The 11,203-nt window shown below is 39.7% G+C and overlaps 1 gene segment (V, D, J or C); it reads left to right on the top strand.

The window, feature by feature from the left end:
• Positions 1-4,440: 4,440 nt before the first annotated feature.
• On the top strand, positions 4,441-9,286 carry LOC121438505. The segment is given in 3 exon segments: positions 4,441-4,510; positions 4,685-4,995; positions 9,068-9,286. Coding segments are annotated over 3 exon segments (600 nt in total).
• Positions 9,287-11,203: the final 1,917 nt, after the last annotated feature.

Raw genomic sequence — 11,203 nt, 5'->3', positions numbered from 1 at the left:
AGGCACCACCTCTCAAGCATTCCACAGCATCTCTAAAGAACACCATCAGATAGAAAACAAAGTTTAAACATATGACCCATTGGAAGCAAGTCCACTTTCAAGTGACTACACATACTCAAATAGTGTATTTATTCAATTGAAGTTTTGATATTATTTACATCACCTGAGCAAAATGTATTATAAATTATTAACTTTTAAGCCATTCTTTGTATATATGAAAAAGAATGACAAGAGTTCAATACTTAAGTGCCTTTATAAATGGTCCTAAGACCTCTGCCTGTCATTATTTGGATCAGATGGATGCTGGGGAGACTCTCAGATGCGATGAGGGCAGGAAAACAGTGCTCAGAATACACTCTGTGGATAAAGAAACTACTTTCAGTGAAACTGAAACATTATATTTTAAAAATCTGTGTTTGACAGCCAGGCACAGTGCCACATACCTTTAATCTGGGCACTAGGAAGACAGAGGCAAAAGTATGTCTTAAAGTTCAAGACCAGCCTTGTCCACAGTGATTCCAGGCCAGACAGAGTGGACCTGTTGAAAGTTCCATCCCTGGAACTATGAATGGGGAAGTTTCTGAGTCTGGCTTTGGTGCTATGTGTCAGTTTGTGAGTGTGCATGTATGAGGGGTGTGGTTGTATGTGTGTGATGGGATTTTGGACTGCAACTGTGTTTGTAACTATTCTTTGTATGTGTGTGTATTGGGATGTTACTTATCTGGGAGTGTGACTATGTGTGTGCCTGTGATTATGTGAATGCGAGTGCATGTGTGTTGGGATTGTGACTGTATCTATAAGTATGAATTTTGGTATGTGTGTTTGTGTATATTCAGTATTAGAACTTATCTGTAAGTATTACTTTGTGTTGTGTGTGTGTGTGTGTGTGTGTGTGTGTGTAAGTGTGTTTTGGAATGTGGAACTGTATGTGTAAATGTGATTCTGTGTGGCTGTGGTTGCAGTTGTGCCGTCTATTACCTCTCCCACATCTACATCAGAAGCATTTTATGCCCATGCTCCTCATATGTGAACTTCTGAGTCCTTCACACCATGTCCCAGAAACACCAAGTCCACCCAAATCAAGGTCTCACAGTCAGAAATCTGAAGTTTCAAAAAGCTTCCCAAGACAGTGCTCATCTCTTCTCTGAATCAAGGTAACTGTACCATGGTCTATAAATATAAAATCAATCTATGCTGTGTTTTTATTGATTGTCTTCCAGAACATTAGTGCAAGTTAGATTCCCCAGGTGCAGAAGAAAACCACAATTAAGTGAAAGGGATTTATTGATATGTTATTCTACGTCAAAATATAAGAAAATAATGAATAAAGGAAGGAAGTTTAAAAAAAAACAGAGGCATTTGCAAATCCAAGAGGAGCCTCAGGCTTGCATTGGCCTCAGTAGAGGGAACAAATTCATTGTCATCACCCCAAAATAATATTTTACATACATTGGCTACAGTACATATCTGCTCCAATGGCCTTGTCACATGCATGCAAGAGAGTGTAACTCATGGCAGTATGCAAAAAATGGCTGGAGACCTTGGGTAAGATGGCAGGGGAGCTGAGTGTCCAGGTGGTATTCTCATCTTGTGTTCCTTATGCAGTCCACAGGGAATATGTGGCAAGAAGCAGGTGTGGACCATACATAACAACAATGTGATATGGTAACAAGCTCAGCAAGACAAGAACAAATCCTAGATACGATAACAGGGAAGGAAGCAGGAAATGTGCTTCAGTCACCCATGAGAAAGCAAGCTTGAAAATATGAGATGATATCTGACACTGGCCTTGGGTCTCAAAAATAAGTATCACAACCTACAACAGTAAAGAGCCTGACAATGTATGGACATTGGTTCAATAGTGCTGTGAATGTTTTGGGAATGACTAAATATTTCTTATTGGATTTAAGGCCCACTCCCCAAAACTTGAAATTATATCTGGTTCCAAGAACCAGACCAGTAACCCATGACATGGTAGATCATAAGCTCTAGGAGAGAATTTAGCACTATTATTCTGTTAAATGAACATTGTATTAAACAACCCCTTAAGAATTTAAAATTTATACTATATATCATTGCATTTCAACAGCTAAATCAAAACTTTGATTTTTTGAGGTATTGATTAATACAGAGACCTAAAACTAGTCCACATTTAGAGAATAGGAGGTCCTGAAGTCCTCAGTCTAAATGGGACATTTCAACCATTCCTTCACTTTCCAAGATTTGGGGATCAATAATAGAAGAGAAGTAAAAAGAGATTTAGGAGGCAGAATGGAGGGATGATGTCAGTGAAACAGTGTTTTCCAGGCATGGCAAGGTTGCCACAGTTGTGAACTTACAACAGCTGTAACTACATGGACAAGTCCATACTAGCTAACAGTCCAGCATGGGATGTCTAACTCATGAACTCACAGTATCTGTAACTGCATTCACAGGATCATATGAGCCAATAACTTAGCATGGGATGTCTCAATCATGAAGTCACAGCAGCTGCAAGTGCATGCACAAGATCACACAAGACTGAGGGGCCACTGGCATGGCACCAGGATTTATCTCTAATGCATCTACTGATTTTTGGGGTCCTATCCTCTTTGAATGTACACCTTGCTCAGCCTAGATATGGTAATGAGGGCTTTGGACCTTCCACAAGGCAATATGCCTTACCCTCTCTGAGGATTAGATGGGGGTAGGGTGGGAGGGTGTGTGGAGGTAATGGGAGCAGGGGAGGAAGTGGGAACTTGGATTAGTAGTTTTTAAAAAAACTAAAAAATTTAAAAAACCGAATAAGTGAAGGACTCTTAGTTTTATGAGAAGATGGTCAGAGATAAAGTTGCCTACCAAGTTATTTGATATTTACCACTGTTCCTTAATCATTTGCTTTCTGAATTTATTGTTTCGAGCCTCAGTTATATAGTTTATATTATTTTCCTTTATTCATTAGGATCTCTACATGTGATATTATTTCATTCAGCTCCTTCTAAATCTGGCAAGCATGGGGCTGTATCATCCTTATACTTATTTAAGCACAGTAAGTGCTGCCCATGTGTGCATGTATGTGAACCCATGGACTGCAATTTAGGAAGCATACCAGTGACCATACCCTCAAAAAAGAGGGACTATGCCCCTTGTCCAGAAAATACACTTCCACCTGCTCCTCTATAAGAAGTAGGGTCAAGGAATTATCAGACCTACCTATACCAAGCTGGTTTGGCCATAGTTATGATTATACAGACAACAGCAGCCATTATGAGTCCATGATTGTAATATCCATGACATGTCCAGAAGACAGCATTTCACAGCACCTTTCCCTGTGTTCCACTCCTCACATTCTTCTCACATCCTCTTCATCAGTGTTCTCTGAGCCTTGGAGGAACTTGAATAATTTTGAAAATCTTATATCACACAACATATTGAAGATTGGTAAGGACATTTTCTGCCTTATTGGAAATCCAGATTGTGTATTAGAGACTCTGTGTATGTGGTTTTCTGACTTCTGTTTTGTAGGCTTGGAAATAGAATGGAAGTCAAGACAGGAAAAGACATTTTAAGTGAGGGGCAAGAAGGAAGGAAATGACACAGGATAGGACAGAGGTCTTAAATAAAATGTTGGGTGTGATGAGAGAAAGGGGATGAGAGAGTAGAAAGCATGAGATTTCAGGAAAATAAAAACAGTTGTCTGACAATAACAAACTGATGCCAAAGTTCTGTGTTTTGTTATAAAAACTTATTAAGTGCCTTCATTATGCTGATATAAATATGCAGAAATAAAAACTGACATAAGACGACATGAAGACAACCATGTGTTGCCTAGTATCAAGTTGGGAAAAAGAAAGGCACAGTGGGAAGTAGAAAGTGATCATAGGAAAAATTTCAGAATGCAAAAGATTACATGCTGCAAATATAAATATATCTCCATAGCAATCACTGATAGGAAGAAAGACAAACACAAGGAACATTTCATTTGCAAACTTCCAGTGATCATAGGACAGAATTTCTCAGAATATAGGAAAAATCAGAAAAGTCTCAAGTGTTTCTGTCACTGAGAAGGAGTTTTACTCAGAGGCAGGTGTCACCCTATCCAAATTCCATCTCAGGAAGAAACCACGTCCAGCAGAGACAAAGGGAAAGACAGAGATAATATCTAGAAACACAGCAGTGTGGAGCTTTTCAATTTCACATTGACCCTAAAGAGACATGAGAGTGTGGAAACACAACATTTTCTATGCATATGGTGAAAAGGGAACTAAGTACAGTATAATGAATCCCTAAGAAGGAAAATGTTTATGCAGACCTACATTAATGCTTCAATTTCTGTAACTGTCATCAGTGTGTATGATGACTTATATATGTGCAGAGTACTGCCTTCTGCCCAGGTTCAACTACAGAGCCTGTTATAGCAGGAAGATATGCAAATAAGACTTATTTGTTTCCATAAACACTATGCCTGTCTTGACCCTGCAGCTCTGGCAGAGGAGACCAGCCGTGGATTCCCAAATCCTCCCAGTCAGTGGTCAGTGCTAAACACAGGCCACTCACCATGGACTCTGGGCGTATACTGGTTTTCTCTGTCCTTATTTTAAAAGGAAATTCACAAAGATGAGATGTTGTGTGTTGTGTGTACATGAGAAAGAGAAAAAAATGTCTTTTGTGTCAGTTTTCTAACCAGAATTCTTTGTGTTTACAGTTGTCCAGTGTGAGGTGCAGTTGCTGGAGTCTGGGGGAGACTTAGTGCAGCCTGGAAAGTCTCTGAAACTCTCCTGTGAAGCCTCTGGATTCACCTTCAGTAGTTATGCAATGAGCTGGGTCCGCCAGGCTTCCGGGAAGGGTTTGGAGTGGGTAGCATCCATTAGCAGTAGTGGTGGTAGCACCAGTTATACTGACGCTGTGAAGGGCCGGTTCACAATCTCCAGAGACAATGCCAAGAACACTCTGTACCTGGAAATGAGCAGTCTGAAGTCTGAAGACACAGCCATGTATTACTGTGCAAGCCACACAGTGAGTGAATGCTACTGTGAGCTCAGACAAAAACACCCCTGTGGGGAACACAGGACCAACAGGGGGTGCTGAGAGCATTTAGAAATCAGGGTCAGAGAAGAGCCTTTTGGGAGAAGAATGGAAGACTGGACTTCTCTGTGTTTGCACTGCCTCTCCATATCACACTTAGCGATTTTCTCTACATGTATAATGTGTAGTAATCCTTGAATGTCCAAATGTTTTTCCAATTTCATTTTCCTGTTGGGTTGTGCGTGTGTTTATTTATTACAGTGTTTCTCCTTGTTTCCCTTTAACTCTATCTGTCTACCTGTCTCTCTCAATGTCTCACTCTCTCTCTCCCTCTCCCTCTTTCTCTCTGTCTTTCTCTCTCTCTCACACTTTCTCTCTACCTACTCTCCATTTGTGTGTGTGTGTGTGTGTGTGTGTGTGTGTGTTTATGTGCTAACATATGATGCTGAACAGCTTCTGTGTTTCTCTTTTCAATGTGTGGCAGACACTGTTACTCATATGTACAGTCTGCTCTCATTTTTTACCTTTTAATTCAGGTGTGTGAGTTGAACATGAATAGTGAGATTCCAGCACATGCTGTGGTTCAGCTACACAGTAGTCTTGAGAAATTCATGGAGTCCAGACTCAGATAGGGGTCACCAGCTGAGGGAAAAGTTTCCCTCTACTTCTCCTTGTCCTCTTCCTTCTGTTTTCTTCGTTTGGTTTGATTTATCCACAATATCCCAATATTCTTGAGATCCATGCTCAGTGAATTGATACATTACAGAATCAGTTGTAAGTGCTGGGCATCAAGGAAAAAGAATTTGCTGTTCCTGGCGTATTTGTTAGTAGTGCATAAATGCAGGCTTAAAAATTATTTTCAGTAGAATAATGTGATGTTTTAAAAAATTGATCTAGAGTTGAAGCTCTGTGGTAAAGTGTGTTGGGACCATGTGAAATGTCTTAAGTTTAAGAACCAAACTCTCTTAAAAGTAGAAATTAAGCACTTAGGAAAATATCATTTCTTACTTTTAGAGACTTAAATGAGCCATTCTCATTGTTGGAAAAGGAATAGGAAATGCAGTTGTAAAGTTGTAGAGAAGGAACAAGTCTACAGGAGTTCATCTCTTGACTTCCATAGCAAGCAGTTCATCCAAGGTATGCAACATCCATGACACAGTTTTAAATAACTATTAACCGTGAATACAATGCAGGGTAATGAAAATGTTTGGATGGCTTTAAAACCTAACTGTCTAGACTGTGTGTGCAATGTGTATGGTTTGCACATGTATCTGAAGGCAAGAGTTGAGATTGAGTAGGTTTATTGGTTCATTTCTTCCTTATTTTTGAGACAGGATCTCACAGTGAACCTGGAGCACAAATGTGCAGATAGATTCTTGGAATGGCAAGTTTTAGAGAACCTCCAGTTACAACCCCCTCCAGTGCTGGGATTATAGGATAAACAATCACACACAGCTTCTAAGCTAAGTGTTGTGGATCAAGCTAAGATACTAATACTGGATGGCAGGCTTCTTACCACTGAGCCAACTGTTGAGCCCTAGATACTATCACTATACATTGATAAAAGAATTGTAATATATAAAAGCAAATACATGTATTGTAAAAAAATTTTAAAAGAGAAAATGCATTGCCAATTATGGATTTTTAAACTATTTACTGTCTATGTGAAAATGAATGACGTGAGTCCTCATACATAACCTTTAAAAATTACCATTATGGAATTCTGGAAATGGTGAATTGGGTAGGATTTGCAAAAGAAGAGAGAATGTAAATAATTATCAGAATATATTGTATTGAAAGTTTTTCAAGGTAATAAATTCTTTAATTATCAACATCAGCGCATTTGATGGTAGGGCATGGTGAAATACAGTGTTAATACATTCAATATATAGAGAGAAGCAAAAAATTCTCTCATACCTTGGTCTATTTGGAAAGTCCCCACCAACTAGATAGATGACCCTGACAAAAATCAAAAAAAGTCATCCCTTCTAACAGTGAATGTGAGAGTGTTTCTGACTGCGGGTGTGTAGGATGGATATGGGACTGTATCTGGAAGTGGGAATCTCATTCTCTGTGCGTCTCTGTCTGTGTATGTAGGAATGTGTGGCTGAGGTTGCAGACTGATGAAACATTTAATAATAAAGATCCACCTCTCAAGTAGAAGATAATTGTAAATAATGTGTGACTGTACCATCAACTCATTCCCTTTGAAATGACTTTTGCTTAGTGAATTCCTTCTAGGCAGATTCACAGGAACAGAAACCCAGAAATCAAGAGAGAAATCAAGACAGAATACAGATGCAAACTATCTCTGCAGTAGACAATATCAAAAATATGTGAATAATAAGTTGACCTATACCAATTTTCCAAATGTAGTATTAGAAATGTGTCTTTATTTCTCTGATATTCCTTCCCTGATTTTTGTAACCACAATGAAAATATCAGACAAACCCAAGATGAGACAAACTAAACATGTCTGAAAAATATTCTTTATCTTACTTGACATAGCAAATAAGGAGAACTCAGCACTCATATTGTTTGTTTCCCATCAGTATTTGGAAGGATGACTGTCCCACCTATCTTCTAGCTGCCCCACTGCCACTCACAGTAAATATAATGTGCACAACAAATTGAGGAACATAAAATGTGGGATTCCAATAAAAGAAGTGGTGGATGTTCTTTGGGATATGACAAGGCAGGTTGGGTATAATTCATTTCCCTTCCCTGGTGATTTACATTAATTACTAAGGCAGGGGACAAAGCCCTTCAGTCTCTTGTCCTCTATGATTATCCTCACCACAAGGCAAACAGTCCCCAATGTTCAAGTATACCCTGCTTCCATGTCTTGTCATCACATAGGTTTCTATGTCTTTTTATTACTTCATCTCACATAATGCTCAAGCCTGGCTGGATGCTACTTCTTTTTATGAGGTGTTGTGAACTGCTGGCTTTGCATCCATTGACAATGCAATAATCATAAAACATGGGTTCTTATGTTCTACAACCTGAGGACAGAGAAAGTGAGAAATATAAAAATACAAAGAAAAAAAAAAGACTGATGTAAATAAAGATGCTCAAGGACAAGTGCCCAGGTATGGGGTCCCTAATTAGGAAGATAAATAGTCTGAGCCTAATAACATCAGATCCTTGTCAGTCACTTGTGTTTTTACCCAATGAACATATGAGATCACACATAGCAAATATTAGTAATTACAAGTTATCTTCTAGATGAGGGATAATAATAAGATGATTCTACTGACACCAAAAGAATAAATTCTAAGTTTTCATAAGTATGATTTCTGATCACTATGAGCCCCAATTCCATTCAAAATCCAATTTATGAATTTTGAGAGACTTTCAAATACATCGAGTAAGTGATACACCATTCTACTGTCATTGATTGAATGTGGACTCACCATAAACGTTTTCTTCTTTTGCCTGGCAAATCTGCACAATGCAACTCAAAATATTTCTAGTTTGTCAGGGATTGGAAGCCTAGCCAGAACCAGGAAAATGTTCCTGAGAATCCATTTCTATTTCTACTAAGAAACAGGAAGTAAATTGAGTCACCTGAAGGGGAAATGGAAACCTCCTGTGCTTCCTTTTACACTCTCAGGAACCTCTCCCAATTCAAAGAAGCTTCAGGCTCATGAAGAAAGTTAAGGCCTAGCTGAGAGGTCCATCTTCTTCTCACTGGAGCCTCCAGCACAGCATGACTGTCCTGGTGCTATTCCTCTTCCTCATGAACTTTTAAACCTGTAAGTGCTTCAGGGTTTAAGGAGAGAGACACAGGTTTATCATCTATGAATTTTATGACTAATGATGCTGTTGCTTGTCTCTAGTGACCTGTCCCAGGCCCACACGAAGGAGTCAGGAACTAACCAGGTGCAGCCATCACAGACCAGACCTAGACCCTGTCTCTCACCTGCACTGTCTCTCTGCTCTCAGAACCAGCTGTCATGTACACTGACTGGGTTTACCAGCCTCCAGGATAGGGTCTGGAGTTAATGGAAATAATATGGTATAATGAAAACACTGATTATAATTCAGTTCTCAAACCTAGAACACCATCAGCAGGGACACCTCCAAGAGCCATGTCTCCTTAAAACTGAACAGTCTGCAAACTGGAGACACAGCCATATATTTCTCTACCAGAGACACAGTGATGGACCTCCAGTGTAAACCTGTACAAACCTTCCTACAGAGATCTCAGGGCCAGCGGGTGGTACAAAGGCCCAATTTAGGCTCCCCAGCACTAACACAAGACATTTCAGTGTGCTAAATCACAGCAGGTGCACAAGCCCATGAAGAGTTGGCTTCTCTGTTCCTTGGCTTGCTATGTGCATCAAAGTCATGTTTCTCATTGTACTCTTCTAAAATTTAGTCTGCACTGATCTATAATGCATCTGAATATTTTTGAAGTCCTGTTTTCCACTATAATATTTATTTTTCTATGTAATTTGCAATCTCATCTGAACAAGATAGATCCCATCACGCAGGGCAGACCTGGCTGGGCTGCGGGCATCAGGATGTATCTTGAAGAGACTCGAGTATCATTGGGAATTGGGGGGGGGTGGTCCTTCAATTCACAATAGAGCTTCATTTAATTCTCCAGTTAGAGTAGAATTTAGGATTTCTGTTGGAGCCAATGGATCATGCTGGAATACCCTGGTAGGACCTATAAACCATTAACTTTGGTTTCCTTCACTCTCTACATCATCCTCACATAAAACATGAACATGAATTTCATCATTGACCCAGGCTATGCTCTGGTACTCAGACCATAGAGGTCCTGCAGCTAGAGTTAGCTGTTGCAGGAGCTCCTTCCATTCATTCAACCAATAGCCTTTAAGATACCAGCCCATTTGGGCATTGTCTCATTTGCTTTAAAAAGCAGTGGTAGCTGTGTACTTGCTCTCTTGCTTCTGGCTCTGCTTATGGCTACTAGACTCCTTTCCTGATCTCACAGAGGGCTGTTGTCTGGGACAGTGATCTGTAAGTTTTTTCCCTTTAAATAAATAACCATCTTATTAATCACAATTCCAAACTGGTGTGGGATTGTTTGTGACTTATGCCTTCTTCTGGTGCCCAAGTGGGGCTCAAAACCACTACCCTGAGATTAAGAGTCTCAAGCTCTACTGACTAAGATTTTCTCTGGGACTAAACAGCTGGGGTAACAGGCCGGCCAGAAACCCCAACAAGCCAACTGCAGCCTGCTCCTATTACTACAGAATGGTACCCAACATGGACAACTGTATCCAGATAAAGCCTGGCAGAGCTTGGGAAGTAATTCTAGACAGAAAGAATAGAGTAAAGCATGGCGTCTTGGTAGCAGCAATTGCTCAGGTCTGCTCTGCTTGCTAGAGGCAAGCAAACACTCTCAGTTAAGAGGGCCTTCGTCACTCAGGTTTAGCTGCAAAACCTTGCAGCTCTTTTAAGAGGTTCTGCCAAGAAACATTTAAATAGTGTTGATAAAAAGCTGACAGCCTGGTCTACAGAGCGAGTTCCAGGACAAAGATACATAGAAACCCTATTTCAAAAAGCCAAAATGTAAAGATATAAGAATTAAAGATTAAAATAAAGCATCATAAAGATGGAAAACATGCAGAGAATCTGGATACTGTATGTTATTATGCTCTTTGAATTGTTTGAGTGCTGAAGGAGCAATAGCTACTAAAAAATATTTGCTTATAAATGCTGCTGAATTAATACCAGATACCTTGACTTCAAAACTGAAGTCAAAAGGTATGTTACTTTGCAGAAGAGATTTTGCTTTTGTTTCCACAGGAAATGAGAGCCTGTGGACTCATTCTGAGTTAAGAAAAATCAGGTTAGATCAAGGAAGAGCACCTGAGAAATCTCCGACAGAAACAGATGGCCCAGATGTCTGAGTTCTTCATCCAGAACAGGCCCCCATAAGATTATCAGTGACCCCAACCAGCTGGAGGTAGCCTGGAATACTATGCTCACATTCCCAGAAAATGAACTATGGATATTTTCTTTTGTTTAAAAAATGTATATACCATTCAAAAATATTTAGTAATATACTCATCCACAAATCAATAGCTATACCTGCAATTAAAATGAATCTCCATCCACCAGCAGCCGTCAATGATTGCAGAGAGTCCATGACTGTTCACCGCTAAGAACAGACAACTGTGTGAGTGCTTGTTCACAGACAGAATGTCTACATCAAAAC

The sequence above is a fragment of the Microtus oregoni genome, unplaced genomic scaffold (assembly GCF_018167655.1).
Source record: "Microtus oregoni isolate MIOR12 unplaced genomic scaffold, Mior012 000056F_ref0000123, whole genome shotgun sequence".
Classification (NCBI taxonomy): domain Eukaryota; kingdom Metazoa; phylum Chordata; class Mammalia; order Rodentia; family Cricetidae; genus Microtus; species Microtus oregoni.
This window is presented reverse-complemented; position numbering and strand designations above follow the sequence as displayed.